Source organism: Polistes fuscatus, unplaced genomic scaffold, assembly GCF_010416935.1.
Source record: "Polistes fuscatus isolate 324 unplaced genomic scaffold, CU_Pfus_HIC Scaffold25, whole genome shotgun sequence".
NCBI classification, from domain to species: domain Eukaryota; kingdom Metazoa; phylum Arthropoda; class Insecta; order Hymenoptera; family Vespidae; genus Polistes; species Polistes fuscatus.
In genome coordinates this window covers 1,390,918-1,418,267 of record NW_025113102.1, presented here as the reverse complement: position 1 = coordinate 1,418,267, position 27,350 = coordinate 1,390,918, and the positions used below count along the sequence as shown (strand labels likewise).

Sequence of the window (27,350 nt, the reverse complement as noted above, 5' to 3'; positions counted from 1 at the left end):
ATCGCGTTGTTGAAACTACGAACGCGCATCTGCCGTTTTCTCTCGGATTTTTCCATTAAAATCCGGTTTTCTTTTTCTTTAGAAATTCAATTGTAATTTTTATTCCTAAGAAAATTTACATAACCGTTTGTATATGGAATAATTCAAATTTATTGTTAGTTCGTTGATTGCATAAGAATATCGATAAAATTTATCTCGCAGTCAAGGGAGCTTCTTTATCGATCGGTATGTCGTTCTGTAATACCGACAGATAATTCTATAATGTAGAAATCTGTAATACCGACACAGAGAATTGGTAATATAGATATCTGCAATATCGACACAGAGATTGGGTAATATAGAAATCTGTAATACCGGTCGAGGAAAGTTTTGTGAGCACTGCCCTCTGTTGGATATTTCCTGAATTAGCTGTGCAATCGGTTGAATGCGTTCCTTTATATTTTTACTGCATCTTGCTCAAGAAACAGGATGTTCGTGCTATAACAAAATAAAATTCGTATCTATCGAATTTTATGTAATTTTTCGTAAAACTTCCCGAAAATCTTTAAAAAAAAACATTTTTATTCCAGAAAATTAATAAAAATCTTTTCACGTAAATGTATATATATATATGTATATAAATGTAAATTTCATTACGATTCTATTAACGTAGTCAAATTCCACGATAGCGTGTTCTTTACGTGTATCTTTCCAGAAGCATCGGATAGATGTTAGTTTTCGAGGCCATATTGTTCCCGAGTACCGAAAAGCCAATGGCGTTTGTAGGGAAAACGGTTCAAAAATTCAAACCCAATTGAAAATCAGCCGGTGGAAACGGTCATCCTCATTTCGGTGGCAGCAGTGGTGCAACTTGTGGCGCTGGGATCGAATAGGGGGCGCTATTAGATGCAACGCGCATGCGTTTTCAGGAGGGAAGGGTCGAGACGCGTAGAAAATAGTCCTCATTTGGTTGACCAGTGGAAGCCGACGATCACAAGAGAACAAGGAAGAAGGGCAAGAGGGAAGGTTTAGCTTCGTCACGTTTTTTTACGTCCTTCGTGCCAAATAAATATACGGTTTTAACGTTAATCGAGCTCGGTGATTAAGAAATATCTAAACGTTTATTATCCTTAATTATTCCGATCTCGTCTATTTACGAGGATAGGAAGGAAAATAAGAGCGATATCGAGGAGGCTTGTGGGATATCACTACGCCGCACGTTGAAGGGAAAAGCAAGAGCGTCCTAGAGAGTAAGAGAAAGACAAGGGGAAAGAGAAGAGGGGAACCTTGTCGGGGTAGTTGATTCGGTAGTGACTACATGTGGGTATCCGCCGGTTACGATCAGAAAACGTCTCGCGTTAGGACGATATCGTAAGGAGTCTCGTGTCGCTATTGCATTATATATCTTACAAGAGCGTCGTATAAAAATTGCTGGCACCATGCAGATGGACCCAACGACTGTTCAATTGATACAGGTCCTCGAGAGGACGGTATCATCAGGTGAGTCGATTTTTCCTCTAAGAGATCATTTTTAATCGTTATTTAATTTGTTCATAACGCAACCTAAGATCCATTAAAATAAAATATTAATTATATTCACTTCCAATCTTCATCATTATTATCATCATCATCATCATCATCATCATCATCGTCGTCGTCGTCGTCGTCCTCATCGTCATCATCATCATCATCCAATCATCATCATCATCGCCGTCGTCGTCATCTTAACCTTCGTGCCTTTGATTTTCTTTTTAAATTCAATATCTTTCAGAATACTTCGTTTTTTTCCTTCCCTAATCGTTACGATTTTATCGCAACATAGATCGGATGCGACCGCGTGCGCGTCCCTTCGTTCGAAACGTCCGGTGAATAAGCAACGCAACGGAACGCAACGCAACGCGTGATTCTAATCAATCGAATCTATGAATCATTTCAATACACAATCCAATTTTATGTTCTAATCAACGATAACTCCCATTACGATTTTTCTTCCTATCCCCTATTATGTCGGCGCCGATTATACTCGACTTGGCTGTTGCTATGGGCTTTGTTCGGCGACCGGAAAACTATTGTCTCGTACGGCGGGTTCTCGTTACCTCGTAGCTTCTTCTTGTCGACCACGGCCCTACTTTAGCCATCCATTGCTTTTTCCGCCGAATATCGCCCTTAGACCCGATCGCATTCGACTAACCTATAATATTTCTTCAATAACGTGCATAATCTTTGACCTTGCGATAACGCCTTAAATCTTTCTTACTGATATTAACTGTACAATATTTATTTTCAGACAAAAATGAATTGGAAGCAGCAGAGAGTTTTTTGGAACAAGCGGCACAATCCAATTTCGTTAGTATTTTTTCTTTTTTTTTTTTTCATAGATTTTTAATTATCTATTATTATAAAGACCAAGTTAATTAAATTATACCTTGAAATATTTTAGCATGAATTTGTGCAACGGCTCAGCGGTGTACTGGTTACCGGAACAGCCAGTCCGGTTGCTCGTATGGCAGCTGGATTACAATTGAAAAATCAGCTTACCTCCAAGGATCAATCATTAAAGTATCAATACCAACAACGTTGGCTGGCTATCCCTGCTGATACGAGAGAATTTATTAAGAAAAATGTACGATAAGATATATTCCTTTTCTTTTTTATGTTTTTTTTTTTTTTATTTACTTTTTATTATTACGTATTCTTGGTAGCACATTTGTTTAATATTAATGCGCTTAATATTTGTTAATTTATAGCAATTCATTGTAAAGACTTATCCTTGTTATAGATCTTGGGTGCATTAGGAACTGAAAATAATAGGCCCAGCTCTGCGGCTCAATGCGTAGCTTATGTCGCTGTTGCTGAATTACCAGTCAATCAATGGAGCAATCTAATTCCTTTATTAGTTAACAATGTGGTTAATCCAAATAGCACAGAAATGATGAAAGAAGCTACTTTAGAAACTATCGGTTACATTTGTCAAGAAATAGAAAGTGAAGTTTTGGTATCGCAATCTAATCAAATTCTCACAGCAATTATTCATGGCATGAAAGGTTCCAGTACATCCAATCATGTACGACTTGCAGCTACAAGTGCGCTCTATAATTCTTTAGAATTTACCAAAGGAAACTTTGAAATAGAGGTCTGTATTTATTAATTAATAATCTAATATTATTGAAATTTTTTATTATTTATTTACTATTTGTAACGACTATATTTAATACTATATATTTATATATATATGTATATATATTATTTCTACTGTTGTATTTACAGTCTGAGAGGAACTTTATTATGGAAGTAGTGTGTGAAGCAACACAATCTACAAATACACAAGTAAAAGTAGCAGCTTTACAATGCCTCGTCAAAATTATGTCATTATATTATCAGTATATGGAACTTTACATGGCACCAGCATTGTTTCCTGTAAGTAATGTTTTCATAATTTACATAATTGCACTGACGGCAATTGACTAAATTTTTCATATCTCACACAGATTACTCTGGAAGCTATGAAATCAGATATTGACGAGGTTGCACTGCAGGGAATTGAATTTTGGTCCAATGTGTCGGACGAAGAAGTTGATTTAGCTTTGGAAGAAGGAGATGCTTCTGAAGTTGGTCGACCACCATTAAAAGTTTCAAGGCACTACGCGAAAGGTGCTTTACAATATTTAGTACCGGTACTCATGAAAAAATTAACGAAACAAGAAGAATTCGATGATGAGGATGATTGGAATCCTTCGAAAGCCGCCGGTGTTTGCTTAATGTTACTTTCCACTTGTTGCGAAGAAGCTATAGTTCCATTTGTTCTTCCCTTCGTCAAAGATAATATCAAGAGTCACGATTGGAGATATCGAGATGCAGCAGTAATGGCATTTGGTTCCATTCTTGGTGGAGTAGAGCCTGTTACTTTGAAACCATTAGTGGAACAAGCAATGCCTACACTCATCGAATTGATGTACGACAGTAGCGTCGTCGTAAGGGACACCACAGCGTGGACGTTCGGTCGTATTTGCGAAATCATTCCAGAAGCCGCTATTAACGAAACATATTTGAAACCTTTATTGGAATCTTTAGTAAACGGACTTAAGACAGAACCTCGTGTAGCTGCGAACGTATGCTGGGCCTTTACTGGTCTTGCACAAGCTAGTTATGAATCTGCCTGCGAGGACGAGCATCAACCAGAAACTTACTGTATGTCTCAATACTTTGATTTCATCATTCAAAGATTATTAGAAACTACAGACCGACCAGATGGAGCTCAAGCAAATTTGAGATCAGCAGCTTATGAAGCTCTGATGGAAATGGTTAAAAACTCTCCTCGGGATTGCTACGTTACTGTGCAAAAAACGACAATGGTCATTTTGGATAGGTTGCAACAAGTATTACAAATGGAAAACCATATACAAAGTCATACAGATCGAGCACAGTACAACGATCTTCAATCATTACTCTGTGCTACTTTACAATCCGTATTACGTAAAGTAACTCCTGAGGATGCACCTCAAATATCCGACGTAATAATGACGGCTCTATTATCGATGTTTAATTCGAATTCTTGCAAAGCTGGAGGCGTACAAGAGGACGCTCTTATGGCCGTCTCTACGTTGGTCGAAGTATTGGGAGAGCGTTTCTTAAAATACATGGATGTATTTAAACCATACCTATGTCTTGGCCTGAAAAATCATGCAGAGTATCAAGTTTGTTGCGTTGCTGTAGGCCTTACTGGAGATATTTGTCGTGCACTTAAAAGTAAAATAATTCCATATTGCGATGAGATAATGACCCTTCTATTGGAGAATCTAGGAAATAACACGGTTCATCGTTCTGTCAAGCCTCAAATATTTTCAGTCTTTGGTGACATTGCTCTTAGTATCGGTCCAGAATTTAAGAAATATCTAGATGTTGTTTTGCAAACATTGGTACAGGCCTCGCAGGCGAACGTCGATAGATCCGATTACGACATGGTCGATTATCTTAATGAATTACGCGAGGGCGTATTGGAAGCATATACAGGAATAGTGCAAGGTTTCCGCGGAGATTCTTCAAATGCATGTCCTGAAGCCGAAATTGCATTGGTCGAACCGCACGTGCCGTACATCATTCAATTTATCACCTTGATAGCTCAAGATGGCGAGCACTCCGAAGGCAACATATCGGCTGCGCTTGGTCTTATCGGCGACCTCGTCTCCGTTTTTGGAGCAAAATTATTGCCGATGGTGGAAACCGAGCCGCTTAACGAATTATTAATGAAGGGTAGAAAATCGCGTAACAGCAAAACGAAGACATTGGCCACTTGGGCCATTAAGGAGATTCGAAAGGTTAAGCTTGCTGCTAACAACACTACGTCCAGTTGGTGAGTATTCATTATACCTACAAGCATGATAGCTTTACAAACGCAATGTCCTCGAGCTTGTTTGTCCTGCTGTTCGCGTCGTGTATGTATGTGAAGTGTGCGTGCGTTTGATGAATCGTCTTTTTTCATATATTTTTTATTTTTCTTTTTTTGTTTCAAAATTTTTTTTCCTTTTTTTTTTGCCCATTTAGCTCTATTAAGACTATAGTACATGATGCTATCTCCTTAACTAAGAAAATGGAAGAGAAAGCGTAAGAAAAGAGGAAATATGTTCGAGCCTGTGTGTGTGTGTGAAAGGGTTGATGGGGGGTGGGTGGGAATGGGGAAGATACAAAGGGTTATATTCAATGCAAGATTAGAACATCCACGTATGTCCAACTTTTTCTTCTAGACTACTCGCACGATCACGCCTATAGGTACGTGCTCGCGTTAAATGAAAAAATAAAATGAAATAGATATATACATATATAATTAAAAAAAAAAAAATTAAAAAAAAAATGTAGGAATACTTTTTTGCGGGCAACGGTCACTGATATTTGGCTCGCTTTTGTTGTTTACAGATCAGCCCACGGTTGTACTGTTGTGCAATTTGATTTGACTAGAACGCTATCAAACAATACAAAGACAACAAGATTGGATGTTGCGGATGCGAGTTGATGGATGTGCGTGAGTTCCGAAGCGATGAGGATGGGGTGATGAGTCTGCACGTGTCCCTATCTGGCAACGGTATGCAAGGGTACCGGCAAGGGTACAGGGTCAAACTCAGCCCATGTATGCTCGACAGAGACAAATACCTGTCTGCCGGATGCCGACAATAGATGATTAAATAATACGAGTGCAAGTGGATGATGCCAAAATGAGTGAGCCAGGGCCGAGGCCTGCTGAGATGTTCCCGTGATGCAAGTATGCCTGAAAATCGAGTATGCGGCTTCTATCCGCGTGATTGAGAACTTCGCGTGAAGTTGAATCCGAGAGAAAGAAAGAAAGAAACAAGGGCGACTTCGATGGACGTATTAGTGGGCAGTGAAAGGAAGAGAGTGCGAGATGATGATGTTGTATTTGAGAATATATGAAAACCACGAAAGAACTGAGAATGTACGCGAGAATTGAACGAGAGAGAAAGAGGACGTTTTAAATTGCATGTGAGAGGTATGAGAGAGAAAGAAAAAGAGAGAGAGAGTGTGTATATGTATGTATGTATGTATGTAAGTAAGTAAGTAAGTAAGTATGTATGTATGTATGTATGTATGTATGAAATGTGTGCAAAAGATAAAGTAAAAAAGCGAGTGATATAGAGAGAGAGAGAGAGAGAGAAGGATATATGAGATGCAGTAAGCATGAGAGAGCGAGAGAGAGAGAGAGGCTGTGAGAATTTTAGTCGAATTATATGTATCCTTGTTTTATGCACGTCGCACGACGTTATACACATTAACTATATACCCTTTTACTTATGTCGATTCTGATTACAAGTCCCACGGTAAGAATATCGTATCGTGACTCACGTGTAAGAGAGTAATGCTCAGGATGTGTGACATGTAATTGTGATTTTTGTATGTCTGATAACTTTCCTGTGAGATCATGTGATATGATGATGGAGAGTGGATTTAAATAAGTAAGTCTGAACGAGTATGCGAGAGTGTGAAGAAGAGAGAACGAGAGACTGAGTTCAAAACAAAGAAACAAATATACAAGAAGATTCGTCAAGCTGGTAACCCCTGATCCGATCGTTCTGCGCGCGAATCCAATGATCCGTTGTACGACGATGTGTATGTTCATTTTCCTCCCTCCCCTCCCCTCCCCCACACCACCCCACCCACCCCAACCGTATGCGAATGTCTGTTGCTATATTGATTCATTAAAATTAATATTTTGCTGGCAACAAGTGATTTAGTTGTATCGAAGACCTTTCGTCTAAAGCCTGAACCGGGAGAAAAAGACGACTGCACTCCATCTCCGCTTCTGGCATACGTAGTAAATTAAAAAAAAAAGAAAAGAAAAAAAGAAAAAAAAAGACATAGTGCTAAATTTTATGCGATCATAGTACCTACCCGTTTCGTCTCATTCATCGATTACTACATCATTTTTACGTATTAGATATGTGAAACGATGATAAAACACTAGTAAAGAAAAGGGAGGAGGGGTACCATTTTCCACTGCCATCGAATCTATTCTATTTTACTATTTACTATTAATCGTTTATTCTTAAACGCGAGAGAACATTTTCGACTCTTCCTTTTTTTCTCAAATGGCGACGATACACATCCTTCGCAAAACGTGTTTTCCTTTATGGTTTATATGATGTAATTCGCGAAGAATAAGAAAAGAAAAAAAAAGAAGAAGCAAAATAACAACAGCAACAATAATAATATATTGTCTTCCTGGATTCGTGGCTCGCAACGAAAAAGTGGAAGGTACTCGTTCGATGTAGTATTATGATCGCGTAAAAAAATACGTAGAGGGTAATTGACATAACCCAGTAAATAATCTTACCTCAACAATGTAATATAATCCTACCGACGAAATAAAATCCGAGTCTATGTTGAAAATAATGAATGAATGATTCGATTACATGCATCGAAAATCACAATCGATTTTTCTCAACGAAATTGGAATTTTCATTCTAGTTAGATATGATGGTGCCTTTTTTTTTTTTTTTCAATTATCTCTCTTTCCTAACTGGGATATTTCAAATACCACCAATTGAGTTTTGCGAATTTGATGATCGAAACTCTCTAACGTATACGATTTTTCCTTCTAATCCTTTGTTAGAAACATTTTTTTTTTCTTTCTTTCTTTCTTTCTTGATAAAAACTCGTTGAATCTCTTTTTTTACCACCTTATTTTTTTTTTTTCTTTTCTTCTTCCCTCCCTTCGGCACATGTTGTAATTTTTCTCGCGAATTGGAATATTCGAGCGGAGGGTAGGTCGCTCAGAAGGAGAACAATGAATTCGATTTAAAAAACAAAACAATATTATTAATAATAATAATAATAATAATAACAACTATAAAAAAAAAAAAGTAAAGCAAAGGAAGGGCCAAATTTAAACCGCGATAAATGAGAGATTAAATTTTTTAATTACGCGGCGGCTGTGGTTGTGCCATGCATTCCAAATACTATTGCCAGTAAAAAAAAAAAAAAAAAAAAAAAAAAAAATCCTTTCCTCTCTTTTTTTTTTCTTTTTTTTTTCTTTTTTCATATACATATAAATCTAATTGTGTTTTTTCACTCCTGTGATGATTTTTTGTAAAGGTCTGCTGCTTCGTACGCTACGCGTAGTAGTTGTTACACCGTTAGAGACATATCACGCTTTAATTTTTTTTTTCTTTTTTTTTTTTTCTTTTTTTTTCAAGAAAAATAAAAGGATAATTTTAAAAAGAAAAAAAAAACAACAATAATAATAATGATAAAGAAAAGAACAAATATTCTTAGATTCTTCGGTGACACGATCAGATATAATCAAAAAGAAAAAAAAAAAACAAATCAATAACGTTAGATAAAAAAATTATTCTCATCGATTGGAATTTTCCTACACAAAAATTGCTTTTGTTAATATATATAAAAAAAAAAAAAAAAAAAAGAAAAAATATACACGCGTGTGTGTGTCTGTCTGATCGACGAGATTTTTTTTTTTTTTTTTTTTTTTTTATTAAATAGAAAATCGATCTCGAATTCGATCGAAGCCGAAGCACGCGAGTATTGTTTATTTCTTGAACATTCCATCAAGCAAGTGAGAGAGAGAAAGAAAGAAAGAAAGTGTGTCTATGGGGATATGAGAGAAAACTTGAGACAACGTGAGAAATTTGAATGGAAGAGAGAGACTTTGAAAGGAGGGTAAGAAAAGTATGAAAGCTAAGGAGAGAGAGAGAGAGAGAGAGAGAGGAGAGAAAGAAAGAAAGTTACGATAATAGTGAGAGAGAACCAGATAGAAACTTCGTGGGGATTTTTCGCGTTTCTTTTTCTTTTTTTTTAAACAAAGAACTCGATCGTTTGCCCGTTCTTCAGATTCGTAATCAAAATTTATGCTTTTGGTGTATAAATGATGATGATTATGATGATTTATTAATCACTTGAGTGCCTCACGAGGGTTTTGATTTATAAATTCGGTCGACAAAATATCAACCAGTGGGATATTATAATTGTTTTACTGTTTGTAACAAAAGAAAATTTCTTGGAATAAATTCAGTTCAATTTTACTGACTGCTAAACCCTCATTTTTTGGCACTCAATAGGGATTAACAGGTTGTTTCAATGTCGCATAAATCGCGTACGATCATTTCTGAACTTTTCCCGGTTAGGTCAGTTGAAATTTGTGACCGTATACGACCCATGCGACTTATAAAACGAAAAATCAATCCGGCAGAAAAGAAAATAAAAATAAAATAAAATAAAATAAAATAAATGGAAGTAAAAAATCGTCAGAGGACTTGCAATCGAAACGTGGATTTGTTCCATGTTATATCTCGTACCCGTTATCAAAAAGCAAACCGCACACCACCAAAACACACACATATGTATATATATATATATATACATATATATATATTTATGTATCGGTGTAATTATAATATAATAATAATGAAAAAGAAAATTGATTTTTATGATTTATTTGAAATGATTAATTATCCGTGTAATACAAAGTCAATCATAATATCAATTATCTTTTTTTCGTTGAAACACTTTCTAAATTACCAGCTCTTCTATACACATATATCGAAAAAAAAAAGAAAAAAAAGAACAGACGGCCCATAAGTGTACACTTAGTGGTTCTTTTATAATAATTATCGTTAATTATCGTGTTCTCACATAATTCATCGGCTCGTTGTTGGTGGTCGCGCTCTTTTCTTCTCAAATACACACGCTGCTAACGAAAATAGTTCTGCTCAAACCCGAAATAAAGAAAAAAATAAAGAAAGATGAGAAAAAAGAAAGAATTCATATATACACTATATTTTTTATATATCTAAAGGTTAAATATTTTTTTCCATATATCATAGAAGATATATATGATAAAAATAATAATAATAATAATAATAATAATAATAATGATAAAATGACGATGATAAATGACGATGATGATGATGATAATAATAATATACATATATTTTTTATAATTAAACATCAGTAATTAAAAGTACGCGTACCTTTTCGATTTGTTGTTGCGATCGCAGAAAGAGAGAAAGAAAGAAGAGAGAGTCTCAAAATTTTCAAAAGAAAAAAACAAACATTACATGCCCCACCCCCAAACCCCCCACTCCCGTATATATTTCCATTGTTTAACAAAAAAAAAGAATACAAAAACTATGCGAAACGTTGCAAAGAAAATGAAGAATCATGCCGAGAATTATTTACATAGAAGAAAAACGGTGTGTGTGTGTCTCTGTGTGTGTGTGTGTGTGTGCTGTTAAATCGCGTTTGCGAAATTAAAGACGCGCGTCTACCAACACTGTTCGATGGGGTTGTTGCTGTTGTTGGTTGTTTCCATGTCCTCGGGACGATTTTTCTTCGTGGTTAAGTTGAAACGCGAAATAAAATAAAAAAGAAAAAGAAAGAAAGAGAAGAAAGGATGGAAATATAAAATGTTTAAAATAAAAAAAAAACAAGAAGAACGTGGACAAACAAACAAAAAATACATTATAATCACATACATTTCCGTACATTAATTAATTATATCGTCGTAAACGGTCAAATGGGAAGAATAGAATGATTGACAAAATAAATTGTTGGCTTTAGAAAATCGTATAATGGTCGGCTGTGCGTCATAAAGATCGAGTTGCAAAAAAGTAAAGAAATAATTTAAAAACAAACAAAAAAAGAGTCAGAAAGATTAGGTGAATGGGGGAAGAACGTAAAAAAGAAAGCAAGAAAGAGAGAGAGAGAGAGAGAGATAGAAAAAAAGTAAAAGTAAAAAATAAAAATAAAAATACAAATCTAAACCGCGACTGTGATTCTTTTTCGGAGATGAGATGTAACTCTCTCTCTCCCTTATACGAGAGAAAGAGAGAGAGAGAGAGTTCGATATTTTGATCCTTGATAAAGGAGAGCACGGTTCCCTAAAAACGAGAGATTATCTTGTTCCCACACTCCTTTTTAATTATTTACCATTTATATTTTCTTTTCTTTTTTTTTAACGAACGTTACTTTAATCGTTGAAAAGAAAAAAAGAATAATTGTATTACCGATTATATGAAAATACTTTTTTACCTTATTCTTTTTCTATGACAAAGATAAGAAAAACAAAATAATAAAAAGAACGAAGAAGATGAAGAAGGAGGAGTAGGAGGAAGAGGAAGAGGAGTTGAAAAATGGAACTGTGCTCTCTCTCGCGTTAACTTGTACGCTAAAAAATAAAAAAATAAAAATGTCTTGTCGACTATTAATTAGTTGTTAGCCTTTCATCGTCGAAACTCTTAGAGTGCGTGCGATGCTTTCATAGGGTTTGTAAGTGAGAGCATGTAAATAACATTAAAGAAAACAACGTGTGCATTACGCTGTATCAGTGATGATGTGCGCTAATGAAGTAAACGATTGACGACGAGGGGTGTTACACAGAGAGAAAGAGAGAGAGAGAAAGATAGAACGAAAGAAAGAGTATAACAGAATAAGCGTGAGAGAGAGAGAAAGAACGAGAGAGAGAGAGAGAGAAAGAAAGTAAGTAAGTAAGAAAGTAAGTAAGTAAGTAAGTAAGTAAGTAAATGGGTACGTTTATGCGTAGTATTGTGTTGCGTATCGTAAGAATATGATTAAACTAACGAGAAAACGAGCGAGAAATGAAAAATGATGAAGAACAACAAATAAAAAAAGGAGATAGTTGGCTCGTGATTCGTCTTTAAACTCGCGACACGTGTTGAAAGATCATCGTTATAAAGCGTTGTATTTAAAAATACGAAAATATTACTTTTGAAGAAAGAAGAAGTCCCCCAAGGATACGAATATTTTTTACAAATATATATATTATATATGTTTTGGGTGTCTTGTGTGCACGGAGAAAATTCTACGCGATATATAATAGAATTATATTTCTTAATCATTAACTTACATTCTTTTTTTTTGATCTTTTTAAACTTGTTTTAATGTTTCATTAACTTTTTCGAGATTGAAAGTGAAATTTATATTTTAAAAATAGAAAAGAAGAACAAAATTATATATGGCGAATGCGTTATTTATATTAGGTTACATTAAATTATATTGAAAGACTTTTGTATTTTGTTTTTTTTTTTTAAAACGAGTATTATAACATTATTTTCAATAATATTTTTTAATCGAGACGCGAAACACGAGTCCAATGTATGTCCAGAAAGAAAGAAAAACAAAACAAACAAAAATAACCAACATCGTACGAAAATGATTCGTTTTATTCCTACATTTGAAATGTCCTTTAATTAAACCTTTAAAAATGATCGTTTGTTCCTTAACATTTTATTAACGATTGTTGGAAATTGAATTCGAAGATCCAAAAATGAAACAAAAAAAAAAGATACGGAACAGAGAAGATACGCATAATTAGATTTGTTTCGCGAACCTATTGAGAATGGAGAGTGATGTTGTTGATGTTGATGATGAGATGATGATGATGATGATGATGATGATGCCGATCAATGAATGATCGAAACAAAATTATAATTGCGAATGTGAAAATTCATGAGCGGTGATGGTAAACATGGGCTGAAGTAAAATAAATGAAAATCGATGAATGGAGTCCGTCTGGCCTGCCACCATTTTTGCTCACCCTCTCCAAATTAAAAATGCTTTTTACATTTAGGAATGAGAATATAATATGATTATTTAAAAAATTAGAATTAATTAACAAATAATGTGAAACAAAGTATAACACGATGATGATGATGATTTATATGGCCTACTCTTTTTCTATTTTTTATTTTATAATTGTCTAACGATTGAATCCCATTCGAGAGAAACGATTCGATATTTTTCCCCTCATCTCTCGAAAAATCCTATAATCGAACAATAACCAAATTCAGCTCGTGTGCGATCGATCATTTTCTGTTTAAACAAACAAAAAAATGTGAAGATTATTCATAAGTATAGACGGGTTAAAAATTGCAAACGCACATGTTTATTCGAAATAACGATTAATTAGGATGAAATATTGAAGGTGTATCCTTCAAAAGGAAAAGAAAAGAAATAAAATGCGATCCAAGATAGAAAAAACGTGTTGCGTTATCGTGCGTTTACGCGATTAAACTACTCAATGAAAAACAAGAGCCAAAAATTTATTCTATACGTTCATTAGGGGGGGGCTGAAAAAAAGGGGGTTTCTTTTGTTTTTTTTTTCCTAACTTTTTCCCGAGAATTTTATATACAATGTGTAATAAAAAATAATAGGAAAATCTTCAGGGGAGAGGGTGTGGCATGGTCCGTATGATGCGAGTTAGATTTTATTCCTTTTATGAGTTTGTTGTGACAGTCGTGTGATTCGTGAAGTCTGTGCTTGTGAAGGTTTACACTTGACAATGATTATGCGACTTCGGCTACATAGCTTACTTGTGTGAGATCGATGATGTTGATGTTGATGATGATGATGATGATGATGATGATTGTGAACAATTGTTGGAGAAAGTGTGCCTAACGTGTATAATCAGTCATATTAACGATACACCTCTTTTTCTCTGACAAAAAGAGTAGACGATTAAAATATTTAACATCGATCGGAAAGATTTTCCTATGAAATAGTGGCAATCAAATAATAGGGGACAATAAATAATCGTATTTAAAACGAACAACGTTCAAATAAAAATTGGCATATCATCTGAGCGTTAAACAAACAAATGTTAATGTGACTGATTATACCATCGAGTGTAAGAAGAACGGATTATACGAATCGCCAAGCGACAGTGCCATATAATTCCAAGTCATAACACACAACAGCTAATTCACCACCTCGATTTATTATCCTTACGACACTTACACGAACAGAACGAAGAAAAAAAAGAAAGAAAAAAAAAAAAGAAAAATAGAAAGCAAAAAAAGAAACTAAAAAAGCGTTTACGTAAATCTATTGTACTCTTTAATCGAAACGAGAAAGAAAGAAAGAAAGAAAGAAAGTAGGAAGAAAGGAAGAAATTGAGAGAGAGAAAGATTTCACGATTTAATGGAATGCAAGTAAAAATTGCTTCTCCCACGTCTTTGCATGAATTCTTTTTTCCCTCCGACGCAAGAGAGATTTGTTCGGAAAATAAAATTTACATTCGAAATTATTTTCGTATATACGCGAGAACAACGAAACGACGAGAACAACAACAACAACAACAACAACAATAACAACGGTGGTGCTTCTAACCCCCTCCCTGCCCCCTATTGGTTTTTTTCTTTCGTCTTTTTCCCGCATTTTACTTATTTCTATGTTAAATTTATAACTTTTCTCGAACGGGGATTCTCTTCGCACTTTGTATTTGATCATATTTCAAAATCAAACATATTTAAAAAAAAGAAAAAAAAAAAAAGAAGAAATAAAAATGATTGTACAAATCTTTCACGGAGGTAAGAAAGAGAAAATGGTGGCATCAAAATGTCGAACAGTGAATCCGGGGGCTGTTATATAGCGTATGTCAGCAGTGTTCTTAATCTCCTTTAAGTACCCTTAACCCAATTGAATTAGAAGGGCATACTATAACTTTGTTCTCCACGTATCATTTTCTATCGTTTCGTATGCAGCACTTGCTTGGTTTTCTTTCTATCTATTATCGTGCGTGCATTGCACAAGAGAACGATATTTTTCATTCCACTCTTCTTACTACTAGTTCGATTAGAACCATTTAAGAAAGAAAAGTTAACTGTGTTTAAAACCGATTAATCGGTTTGCTCGTTTCATTTGCCGATTATTCATAAAAGTTATAAAAACTTGGTCGTAAGAACAAAGTTCTCTCGTCTCAAATCTTCGAAATTATTTTTTTATCGTGGGAACGTTTTTAACAATATATTCGAGAAAGAATATAATATTAAGTACACCACCTTTCGGATTAACTATCTCTTTTGGTAAGTCATTTTTCTTACACACTTTTAACAATCTTACATTCACGTAATCCAAATAATATCGTTCGTGATTATTAAAATAAGATTCATTTGAAAATGTGTATGTATGTATACTTTTGAGATAATTTCGGCAAAATTTACAACAACAACAACGACAAAAAGTATCAATCACCTTGCATTAATAGTAATTATCAATAAACTTTGATCACCTTTTTCGCACGATTGAAACTGATTGAGAAAAAGAAAAGGAATCGGGGGAATAAAAGAGATTAAGAAAGTGGGGCTTGCTTGTGTGAAAGGGTCGAAGAAAGAGAGAAAGAGTGAGATGATTAAAATAGAATAAGAAGTAAGTATGATGTAAGAGAGAGTAAGAAAGAAAGAAAGAAAGAAAGAGAGAAAGAAAGAAAGAAAGAGTTAAAGGAAGGAAAATCGGTAGATTGACGTTTTGGTTCCCGTGTCCAAGCAGAAAACGGTGTAGGCGAAGCCAATTGCTGCATCGTCGTTTGCTGTCGCAAGGGTGGAAAGGAAAACGAGCAAGATGCAACACCTGTCATCTCATTTGAATCTTCCTCGGGAGGGGGATAATGCATCTCACGTGACTCCGTTCTAAGGTATCGTCGAGCTTTTGGTAACGCGAACGAGTTCCCCAAAGTTCGTGAAAATGCAGGAAACCGATGATTACCAACGGCAGGATGCCAACAACGTCGATGAAAAGACGAAAAAAAGCAACGACGAAGTAAGTATAATAAATCATCGATGTGTTCTCGGGACTCCTTTATATTTACCTTCTTTTTCTAAGACATTTTTCATTTTATGATTTATTTCTTTATTTCGTCTATACTTAAATCGTCATATTTATCACGGTATAAATCTGACAAGTTGAGAAAAATCAACGTATCCGATCTAATTGGAAGGTAATAGAGAAGACAGGGGAATGCTGGACGAATGGATAATGCCGATTAGATCAATAAATTTAAAATGATTGAGATTTATAATGCCCCGCGTGTTTCTTCATCCTGCTCGTGGTATATAAGAAAGATTAATATCTTTCATTTCGTAGCCATTGCCATTTCATTTTCTACAGAGATATATTTTCAACGGTAAATAAAATCTATCTTTTTTCGTATTTAAAAAAAAAAGATTAAATATCAAAATATAAAATATTTAAAAAAAATGTAACTATTTTTGTTTTTAATTGATCGAGATTTCCCCTGTCTTTCTATACCTAACGATTAAAAAATAGAGCGTCCATGTGGTGTCATAGGAAGGATTCGATCTTGACGATCTTTTGCCGATCGTTGGTGAATTTGGGCGTTATCAGAAGCAGCTGTTATGGCTCGTATGCCTACCGGCATGCTTACCTTGTGGCTTTTGCGCTTTCAATCAGCTATTCATGGCGGACACACCGGCCCATTGGTGCAAAGTACCTGGACTGGAAAATATGGATATTTCTCGAAGAAGGAGACTCGCCATTCCTACCAGCCAGGTGCCCTATAGTTGAACCGATATTTTGTCAGCTTGAAAGTTTCCAAACGTAGGCTTAATTATACATATAGTAGATTGATCTTATAATTCAAAATGAAATTTATTTGTTATCGCTTTATCGTTGCAATATTATAATATTAATCCCTCCTTCCAAAATTTGTATAAACATTTATGCAACCATAATTTGAGGGGGAGGGGGAGGGAGTATTATATATATTATAATATATTTATTATTATAATGTAATGCAAAAGAATACAATTGATGCCAAAGATCGCACCTCGTAGACGGCTGGTATGTGCCTGACCATGAAAAACCGATAAAACACATTTAAGTTCATGGTGGTAGTATTGAAACGAAATTCTCACGGCAGGATGACAACGAAACGTACAGTCAATGCACACGATATGACGTCGATTGGACGACAGAAAATGCATCCAATACGAGAACAAATTCTTCGTGGTCCATTGTACCCTGCGATCATGGTTGGGAATACGATACTTCCGACATCACGTCATCGATAGTCATTGACGTACGTAAAGACCCTTTTTTAGTATCGTTCAATTATCGACGTTTGGATTAAATGGATTTTTAAATGCATTTGCAGTTTGATCTCGTTTGTGAGCGTGCTATTTATCCAACTATCGGCTTGGTCGCATTAAATACCGGTGGGCCTATAGGAGTTTATCTTTTTGGCAGTTTAAACGACAGGTAAAATATAATTTTCATAGAGAAAAAAAAAGAAGATAAAAAACATTCATTCGACTTGTTATTCTTTTGCTCCATTTTTTATCTTACATAATATATATTTTGATACTTTAATGATATTCCACGTTTTACAGAATTGGTCGTAGACTGTCATTCTTTACGTGTTTAGCTACGTTGATTACCGGTGGTTTTCTCACGTCCATATCTAACAGTTTTTGGACATGGGCAGCTACGCGAATGGTGGTTGGTTTAACTATACCTGCTATCTATCAAATACCTTTCATCATATGTAAGTAATCTATCTTACTTATTCATTGTATGTGTATCGTTAAATAAACATGTTACTTATTATTGATCTTTTTAGCGTTAGAATTGGTTGGACCTAATTATCGATCATTCGTGACAGTAATGACGTGCAGTTTTTATACGATGGGTCTATGCATGCTAGCAGGTGTTACGTATTTAATAAGAGATTGGAGGATTCTCGCAATTACGACGAGTGCACCTTTTCTATTATATTTCTTTTATTGGTGGTAAGTGTATATTAAAGATAATACCGATTATTATCAAATTAAATATTCGTGCTCGAATTTTTATAGAAACTTTTATGAATAAAATTCTAGGTTCCTTCCTGAATCTCCACGATGGTTATTGGCAAAAGGTCGATTGGTAGAAGCTAACGATATTCTAGAAACTTTGGCACGCGTCAATGGCAAAGAACTTCCAGCTTCGTTCACGCAAAAGCTTCGTCAACGAATGACAATGTCGAGAACGAAGAGCGAAGAAGAAAGACTGCGCAATGGACCTGGTGTCTTGTCTCTTTTTAAAACACCAAACATGCGTTTAAAGACCTGTCTTATCACGTTAAATTGGTAGATCATAATCATCATTATTATATTTTGATAGATCAACATCTTAACACTTTCGCTACTGTTATCGTAATTCCACGTTAACTGATCAGAATTTTTAACAACAAATGATTAGAATAATCACGCAATGAAGTGATATTTAAATTAAAAAAAACAACAAATCTGTAATACTCATTGTCAGTTATAGATTTGTAAAAATCGTATGCGTTACTTGATTAAGAATTTTGACTCAGAATCAGAACCACCAGTCGCGAAAGTGTTAATAATGCTTTATTTAATTGTTCATTTAATTGTATTCAATTGATCGTCAGGTTTGCCAATAATATGGTATACGTTGGATTGTCTTATTATGGACCTGCACTTGGAAACGAAGAACATCTTAGCTTTCTATTTTCTTCGTTAGCCGAAATTCCCAGTTATATGGCTTGCTGGATAGTCATGGATAGGTGGGGTCGCAGATGGCCATTGTGTCTTTGCATGGTTGTAGCCGGTGTCTCTTGTATAGCAACGGTTCTACTTTCCGCAGGTAATTTTTATCGATTGATTAAACTACAAATAATTAAAGCTATACCATTGCCAAAGACAATTTTGTATCCGTTACTCGAACCTAACTAAATTTGATTCTTTTACTTTTACAGATGCCGTCGTAGCCACGTTAGTCCTATTTCTTTTATCAAAGTCTGCGATATCGGCCTCGTTTTTGATCATATATCCGTTCGCTGGTGAACTTTATCCAACACAATTGCGCGGCGTTGCAATTGGTTTTTCCGCTTATATCAGCGGACTTGGTCTTATCATCATTCCATTCGTTACATACTTGGTGAATAAATTTATTGTTCTGTATATGTGTGTCTGTCTTTCTGTCTGTGTGTGCGTGTGTGTGTGTGCAAACGAACAAGATAAAAAATAGAGAAAAGAAAAGTATGTCGAATGAGTGTACTTTATTACAGAATATAATTTTTATTTCCAGGGTAAGGAAAATTTAGTTTTGCCTTTGGTAATTTTCGGCTGTGTCTCGGTGATCGGTGGTCTTTCGGGTTTACGATTACCAGAAACTCTACATCATCGACTTCCACAAACAGTTGAGGAAGGAGAACTCTTTGGAAAGGATTGGACTTGTGCAGATTGTATTAGATGCATACCGACCAAGTAAGTTTAAATTATATGTTTAAATATTATTATTTGTTTTCTTTTCTATATTCGAAAGGGGAGTCTCATGCGTTCAAATTAATGTTTTTCTTTTTTTTCTTTTTTATTGTAGACCTTCGTCTGCAGCGGCTTCCTACGAGGACCTGTCGGCAAGAGAAACTGTTGAAATGCACGAGGTACCTGAACTTCCAATAGCTCAAACTATACCGACACAAGCGATATCCCAAAGAATTTTAGAGGAACAACAACGACCGAGCAGTGCGAGCGTTCGCCGACTTGTTCGGCAATCTAGCGTGATGGACACTCAGCGAGACTCGGATGGTTCTATAAAGATGACATATTGGTTTTAGAAACTCTAACAGAGTCTATTACTTATGTTAGTCCTTTAGTTTTTATGTAGTCCAATTATTCGTACTTTATACAAACTTATCATTTTTGTAAGAGTACCCCAATCGTGTTTTTTCACTTTTTTTTTTTACTTCCCATTACTTTTTCTTTCTTTCTTTCATTTTAACAAATAGAATATAGATTGATTTAACTTGTACAATTAAACGAAAACAATTGTAAAGCCCATTTTTTTTGTTCTTTTTTTTTTCTTCTTAAAACTCGTTTCTACGATAGAAGATTCCTGTCTTACGTTGCAATTTATTCGAATAGATTTGGTATACAAAACACGAAGACAAAGAGAAATAGAGAGAAAGATTAAGAGAGAGAGAGAGAAAGAGAAAAGAGTGCCTTCATTCGTAGTGCAGTCGTGTTCAAGATGGATATGAAACGATCGTCCTCTTTCGTTTCGGTCTCATAGTCTGGTTGTCCTGTTGTAGCAGCTACGAAAAATAAGTACTAGCTAGCATCGCATCGATTGATTCATTATATCTAATCAAAGAGAACAGTCTTATAGAAAATTCTCCAAAAAAAAAAGAAAACAAAATACCTTTCTAAGAGACGACGTTTCAATTCTGGGGGATATGCGACGTATATGTAATGATCTGGCATCTCTTCGTTCGTAGATGCTAGATTATCGTCTTCACCATCCATTTTTCTTCTATCTATCGATCTACCCTCGCCATGACCACTCTGATCGTGTAACGATGACGTACCCGTAAGACTTCCATCGTTGTAACTTCCCGAATTGTCAAACCTATCTTCGTCTCCGGTACTAAAAGGTATAATGAGAAAATAAAATAATCTATTTCAAAGTCGAATCTTGAATCTCTATTAATATTTGGGAGTTGGATAAAATATTATACAGTAAACTCCCGTATAACGCAGTTAATATATAATACGTTGTATGAACTCATACGTTATATGAAATGTTTATTTATCATCAAGATAATTTACAATTAATTATTCGTTAGAATATATATGTGTATTGGATATAAATGTTGATAAAATTCTTCTTTTTTACCGCTAATTATTCTTAATAATATAGTAATCAACGATTTAAAAGAATAACAATTATGAAAGAGAATAAATTTGTAGCGTTTAAGATAACAATGTAATGCTCAATTAATTTTCTAATAATAGATAACGAGTTAATGCGTAATGATACTTCGAAAACAACACAAGTTGTCAAACTTAATACATTATTTGTGGTTTTTCTTTATTGGAGAATATATATAATGGGAAATCCCATTTCTTAATAATCACATAAAACGCAAATTGTTATTTTATGTATTTACTATTATTACATAAAACAATCACGCCTTTGTTAAATTAGTTTCACACTCTTCAAAGGGTAAAGGAAATTTAATTTTTAAATAAAGGGAATTCCCGAATTTAATATATGAGAAGTTCATAGGTCAAAGCGATTAACTCTCACTTAAGAAATGTTTAAAAATGTTATCTAATTATTCGATAAATACTAAACCTTTGATATTTGAACAAAATATCTTTAATAAGTAAACATAACAACAGTGAATAATTACAATTCGTATGGCCGTTTCTTAATAAATGATACGATTATTCATATTTCTTTATCAGTTTTCTCTACTATTTTTTTGGTAAAATTTCTTAATTCGACAAATGGAGTGACTCATACATATCTCGTGTTGTATGATAAATCGTTTTATATGAAAACAATAGTCTTTTGTTACACGGGTGTTTACTGTATTTATCATCGACTTTAATATCATCGAGAAACTGTATTATTTTTTTAACCAGTTTCACGTTTAACGTATTACATACTTGAAGAGAACCCAGATGACGTAATAGCAGGCATAAATCGATGTGCAGAAAAGAGCCATAAACGTAGCGAGCAGATACCAAGGTGTCTGCCGTTGTTGTCGTTTAGTATCCTCCCAATATCTATCGCAACTAAGATACCAACAGATAGCTCGGTTCAGTTCACCTAACCATCACACAACAAAGAAATCATAAAATTTTTTCTTTCTTATCTAAAATACGCGCTCGATACATTTTAGCTTTAATCTTTTAACTGGGGATGACGAGTAAACTCGTCGTTGTACTTTACGGATGACCAAAATAAATTTAAACATAATATATCTTTTGTTAAATTAGTTCCCCATTTAAAAGATTAAATAGATCGTTTATTTAATAACGTACCTTCGATTTCTTGAAAGTCTCGAACCGAAAGATTTGCGAGAAGTCCCGCGATACAATCGCGGACGAGTATCTGTCGACAAAAAGCTTGTAAATAATAGAATTTTCTCTTCGGGTGTAAAATGCGCTAGATTATTTTGCATTACTTTTTGGAAAGTATTGTCGTACAGATTGTACATAAATATGTATGTTGTGAATTTAATAAAAAGAAATGTATTATATTAATTAACGATTTTGTCGTTTTCTTAACTACGTGCGAAAGAAGTGACTTAATTTCATGAAAAAAGAAAAAGTATTATTTGAAAGAATATTAAACAACTTTAAAAAAAACTAAGCAAACTAGTTTCTTATCAAAAATGTAAGGTTGCAGTCCAATGTCAACTTGCAACACCAAGAAAAATACGATGCTAATAATATTTCATTATTACCGATAACAAGTTTTAAAATTTTTTATATACTGTTTTTCTTATCACTGTAACATTCGAAAATAACATTGCCAAAGGATTGGTTATCCGATTAGTATTCGATTAGAGGTAAAATAAACGTAGAAAAAAAGCTAACTTCACATTGTAACTTGAGCTTTTGGAGTTCCTCGGGCTTGCAATTGGATTTGAGTTTCCTAAGATGTATCCCTCTGCGTCTTTGTTTTTTATCAACGGCAGGTAGAGCAGATTCAACCAGATTTGCCTCATCATCTTCCTCATCCTCGTCGTCGTCCTCGTTATTTTCGTCGTCCTGTTCATCATCATCGTCGTCGCCGTCTTCCTCGTCTTCATCGTCATTATCACAAGCGTCACTGTTGTTTTCAGGACCAGCTATCTCGTTGCGACGATAAGAAGAAGAGGAATCGGTTAGACGATGATTTTTCAGGACGTCAGCGTCGGCACGTCGACAATACGAACGTTGTAAATCGTTTTTCGTAGCTGCAAGTGCGCAGGATTTATCCGTGGAAGATGAAGAGGAAGGACGATAGTTACTCCTTGCTACATCTCGCGAACACGGAACCACCGACGTACTGCGTTGCTCCGTATTCTCCTTCCACACCTTTGTTCAATCAAATCGCATTATTTTTTTATCATTCAATACACTTTAAATTTACGGACTTATTTACAATTTGATTCATTCCAAATTTCATTACTATATACAGAGTGAGTCATAATGCGTAACGTATTAACCGTATTATACAGGAATCTCTACTGTATTTTTAAATATATTTTTTATTTCATTGAAACAACTTTAACGTACTTGTATATCGGTATTGAGATGACCCCCATCGTCGTCCTCGTCGTCCATCGAACTATCAAAATCACGATTTCCCAATACTTCGCATCTCATAATGTCGCAGTAGTCGGCAAGGCACACGGCATCTTCCGCCTTTTGTTTCAAATAAAAAACAAGTAGAATATATCGATCTTTTAACTTTTTCCTTTTAAACCGATATTAATATTATCAAGCTTATTTATTCTACCAATATCGATTTTCTCATTAATTCAACCCTATTTTCGATACAAGCCTGACGTAAAATTGCGGTCATTGATGACGTTAGTGTCTATTACAGTTAACTACTTTCTCTCTCTATTTTTTTTGTTTCTTAGGTCATAGGTTATTCGTCACAAACATGTATATCCCTTTGTGTTTACACTAATAGCTAATGTGTCCAAGAAATGTTTTTTTTAATAGTGGACGAACGTGTTTAAAAATTATATAAAACTTGTTTTTCATTTACTTAGATATTACATATTATATGTGCCCATAATTATGATAGTGGTCTAAGTAAAAATTAAAAAAAAAAATAAGTTTATTAGTTATTTCACAGAACATTATTTTAAACTAAATTAATTAAAAAATGAACCGTTAGATAGTGTTTGTTATTTCAATATTATATAGAATTCATTTAATATTCAAATGTAATCCTTTTTAAATATCTCGAAACAAGAAATATATGACTTAGGCCACTTTCATAATTATAGACATATATATTAAGTATTGATTCTATTTAATAACTGTTGAATAACCGATGAAACAAATCAATATTTGATCAATACATTGAGATTAAATGATAGGATAGCTAGCTCACCGTATTAACGTTACTTTTGTGTCTGTTATCGAAATGCGCGTCGAGATGTTTCTCCGCGTAAAAGGATTTGCCGCAGAGGCCGCAGGTCCATTGCGACGGTCTGTGCTGATGCTTTGCTCGTTGTTGAGGTCGAAAAATGTCTCGACTTTCGTGAAAGGGACATTCTAAGGGTAGCTCTACCTGATATTTTTTCAGGATAGGTATCCATCTCTGAAATCTCGACAAAGTTTAAAACTTTGCTTTGCCATCTTGCGAGATGAAAAAAGGAACAGTAGACTCTCATATAACGCGTTTTATGAATTTTTTGTTATCTTTTTTTTTCGAAATCATTTACTATCACTTCTTTTTTGCAAATTAAATCGTGCTATTCTTGATAATATATATTGCTTAAAAATTTATTAAGAAAGAAAAAACGATTATGAAACAGAAAAACTAAGGGAACAATGTAACGTTCAATGAATGCAAATTTCATCTTTAGAATATTAGAATTTCTCGTATTTTATTATATACCGTATTGTATTAAATATCGGATTATGTAAAAACAGTAATCGTAATACCTTTTCGTACGTTATATGAATTCGAATTGTAGAAACTGGTGTTATACAAGAGTCTACTATATTGTTTAAAGTTTTTTACCTTGTGAACTATCCTCCTCACCACCGAGGCACGATCGCGGGGGCATGATATTTTAAAAACACTTGGACCTGGCCAGGGTATCACTGACAATAGCAAAACTGCCAAAACCTAAAATAATACGAGGAGCTCATCTCGAATTCTAATCTATGATAACTAACAATGTATGCCAATATACCTCTATTTATCTCGTAAACGTTCAAAAACTTGATTCTTGACAAGTAATTAAATAGCCATCAAAGAATTTTTACAAGAAACACAACTATAAACTCGAATGTGTCATGGAAGTGGAAGAATCAATGAAACACGTACTAAGTATCTACGTATGTATGTATATATTATATTCGATGATCCGTTCGTGTACACCGACACGATTTTGATGTTTTAACTTTGGGAAAAAGAGAAAATCAATTGTTCGTAGCATTGATTTTTTTTACAGAGAACGATAAAATCAAATAATATTATATATTATTTCACGTCACACTGGTATTTCATAAAACGAGACAAAAATAGACGATACTTTGGCATACTTTCTATTTTTTTTTTTCAAATATTTTTATTGAAACTCTTGCAATCGTATATTATTATAAATTATCAATGTCTAATTGGTCGAGAAAGAAAAAAAAAAAGAAAAGAAAAAAAGAATCGCAGGAGTATTAGGATCGATTGATTAGGTCAAGTTAAGCGACTTAGTCGGATTATCGACGGACAAATTTTAGCGAGAGACGAATTAATTACCTCGAGATGAAAAGGTTGGGTCTTCATTCATAGCCCAATGCTTCGTGCAAGAGTAATTTCGCCAGTGATTTCGGGAATCTAATTTGAAGATTTGTCTTCGAGATTTGTCCCACTGCGCTAGCCTTTCGATTATTTCTTTCCCCTTTTTCACAACTTTTTTTTCCTACTCGAGTTGGACTTTTAGACAAGGGCTGTAACGAGAACGAACTAGAGGGTGAACATCGACATGGCGTCGTGCTCGGCCCCTTTCTCACCTATTTCCCTCAGGGACGTCACTCTTTACCGATGGACCACGTATTTTCTCTCTCATCTTCCAAACGTACTTTTATTTTCTTCATAATTTTTTCGCGTGCGACTTTAATGAATCTTATCGTCGACCTCTTTTCTTCACTTCACAATAATTCTTCAATTCTTTCTCGATAATCGACGAAATTTCTCGTTAAGGAAATTCAGTTGAAACGAACAACAAAATATAATATTTTGATAGTTAACAATAAAGATCATTGTATTCATTAATCTAACATTTTTGTTTTGTTTTTTTTTTCTCTTTCTTTCTTTTGTTACTATTAATTATTATTTCCGTTGGAAATTTCTTCTTGATTATTTTCGCAGTATGATGATTAATCTATCTTTTCACATATGTAAAATAACATTTATTGCGAACATGACCTTATCTTATGACCTTAATTCGCGCGCACGCAGAGAGTTTCATAGAATTTTATTTATGGCTAAATTTTCATCTTAAATCTTAAATCAAAGGATACGGCTCTGATTAAGCGTATTGCGTCGGCGTCGATGTTTAACGTCAAAATTGTTGAATATGCGTCGGCGCATAGTGAAACTTATCTTTGTAGTCGACGCGGGAGGAAATGCAATCCATGCAATGATCATTAAACTACAATATCGATAAGTGGAAACTTAACGTTAAATGAGATGCCTCGATTATATAATACAACGCGAGAAACACGATGACGCGCAAATTAAATTCTCCTTACCAAAGTTTATACGCGAAACGGATGTATAATCACGATTAAAATAAATTCATTATGCATTGATATATATATATAGATATCTGATTAAAATTCATTAAAATAATAAAAAGAATATAATTAAATATTTGAAGAAAACAATCTCATACATACACACATACACACATGAATATTAAATATTCTTATCGTAAATAATATCTGAATGATTACAAAAATATATTAGATATAGATTTTTATCTTTTATTTATTTATTTATATATCACGAACTTATCACGAATTATCTTCGCTTAAATAAACATATTATGCATTATGTATATAGAAATACTTCGATATTTTTATATGTTTGTATTTATTATAAGAATAAATTGTTTAAGTCTCAAGTACATGTATATATGTATATGTATGAAATATGTTTAAATAATGTCATGAAAGATAGCTCTCGTTTATTAACGCATTATCGATTGATTGTTATAAACAAAAAGTAATACTTTATATATAAGTTATATTCTTAATTAAATTAAATTAAAATCATTATTTAAAATATGAAAATTTTATAAAAAAATATATAATTATAATTCAAACAGTATTGAATAAATACCTCATTAAGTATACGTTAATAAACAGATAAATACCTTAATAAGTATAAGCTTGTAAACGAATAATACCTATTATCGGTTAAATATATATCCACATATCAATCAAAAAAGGAAAGTTACGACTGACAACAAATAAATTAGGACATATCGATAAACGAGTTTAAATAATAAAATTAACGATTAAACGGAAGAAAGTTTTTGTAATCATTCTTGACGATAACGTTG

At 34.0% G+C, this 27,350-nt stretch overlaps 3 protein-coding genes across 6 annotated transcripts; 2 read left to right on the top strand and 1 right to left on the bottom strand.

Annotated features, from left to right (window-relative positions):
* The first annotated feature begins 701 nt into the window (after nucleotides 1-701).
* LOC122518570 (importin subunit beta-1) lies at nucleotides 702-16,035 on the top strand. 4 transcript variants are annotated; one of them, XR_006304106.1, is made up of 8 exons: nucleotides 703-1,479; nucleotides 2,267-2,325; nucleotides 2,420-2,602; nucleotides 2,759-3,112; nucleotides 3,247-3,396; nucleotides 3,468-5,329; nucleotides 5,890-6,055; nucleotides 15,788-16,035. XR_006304106.1 is itself a non-coding variant. In XM_043637580.1 (7 exons), coding segments are annotated over exons 1-7 (2,670 nt in total). In that variant the 5' UTR covers nucleotides 702-1,418; the 3' UTR covers nucleotides 15,789-16,035. The 4 variants fall into 4 exon arrangements, 3 of the variants coding, with proteins under 3 accessions (XP_043493515.1, XP_043493512.1, XP_043493514.1); XM_043637580.1 differs by lacking the exon at nucleotides 5,890-6,055 and having other exon boundaries at nucleotides 702-1,479; XM_043637579.1 differs by lacking the exon at nucleotides 15,788-16,035 and having other exon boundaries at nucleotides 5,890-6,488.
* Nucleotides 15,978-20,214, top strand: LOC122518571 (carcinine transporter). The gene is made up of 11 exons (XM_043637581.1): nucleotides 15,978-16,057; nucleotides 16,586-16,807; nucleotides 17,178-17,336; nucleotides 17,412-17,515; nucleotides 17,647-17,801; nucleotides 17,877-18,045; nucleotides 18,136-18,384; nucleotides 18,693-18,907; nucleotides 19,020-19,201; nucleotides 19,352-19,530; nucleotides 19,643-20,214. Exons 1-11 carry the CDS (start codon nucleotides 15,983-15,985, stop codon nucleotides 19,878-19,880), a joined length of 1,947 nt encoding a protein of 648 aa, XP_043493516.1. The 5' UTR covers nucleotides 15,978-15,982; the 3' UTR covers nucleotides 19,881-20,214.
* LOC122518572 lies at nucleotides 20,156-25,829 on the bottom strand. Its single transcript, XM_043637582.1, has 9 exons — nucleotides 25,541-25,829; nucleotides 24,806-24,913; nucleotides 24,170-24,379; nucleotides 23,338-23,466; nucleotides 22,654-23,136; nucleotides 22,096-22,165; nucleotides 21,718-21,880; nucleotides 20,465-20,689; nucleotides 20,156-20,357 (listed from the first exon to the last, which is right to left on the bottom strand). Exons 1-9 carry the CDS (start codon nucleotides 25,565-25,567, stop codon nucleotides 20,330-20,332), a joined length of 1,443 nt encoding a protein of 480 aa, XP_043493517.1. The 5' UTR covers nucleotides 25,568-25,829; the 3' UTR covers nucleotides 20,156-20,329.
* Nucleotides 25,830-27,350: the final 1,521 nt, after the last annotated feature.

Excerpts from the sequence above, each read along its gene's own strand:
- LOC122518572 (XM_043637582.1), bottom strand. The coding sequence starts at position 25,567 with ATGAAGACCCAACCTTTTCATCTCGAG. Across the intron at positions 24,380-24,805 it reads TGAGGAGGATAGTTCACAAG|AGATGGATACCTATCCTGAA; the intron begins GTAAAAAACTTT and ends TCGAGATTTCAG. Across the intron at positions 23,467-24,169 it reads ACAAAAGTAACGTTAATACG|GCGGAAGATGCCGTGTGCCT; the intron begins GTGAGCTAGCTA and ends TTGAAACAAAAG.
- LOC122518570 (XM_043637577.1), top strand. The coding sequence starts at position 1,419 with ATGCAGATGGACCCAACGACTGTTCAATTGATACAGGTCCTCGAGAGG. Across the intron at positions 1,480-2,266 it reads CGAGAGGACGGTATCATCAG|ACAAAAATGAATTGGAAGCA; the intron begins GTGAGTCGATTT and ends ATTTATTTTCAG. Across the intron at positions 3,113-3,246 it reads AAGGAAACTTTGAAATAGAG|TCTGAGAGGAACTTTATTAT; the intron begins GTCTGTATTTAT and ends TTGTATTTACAG.
- LOC122518571 (XM_043637581.1), top strand. The coding sequence starts at position 15,983 with ATGCAGGAAACCGATGATTACCAACGGCAGGATGCCAACAACGTCGAT. Across the intron at positions 18,385-18,692 it reads TGTCTTATCACGTTAAATTG|GTTTGCCAATAATATGGTAT; the intron begins GTAGATCATAAT and ends ATTGATCGTCAG. Across the intron at positions 18,908-19,019 it reads AACGGTTCTACTTTCCGCAG|ATGCCGTCGTAGCCACGTTA; the intron begins GTAATTTTTATC and ends TTACTTTTACAG.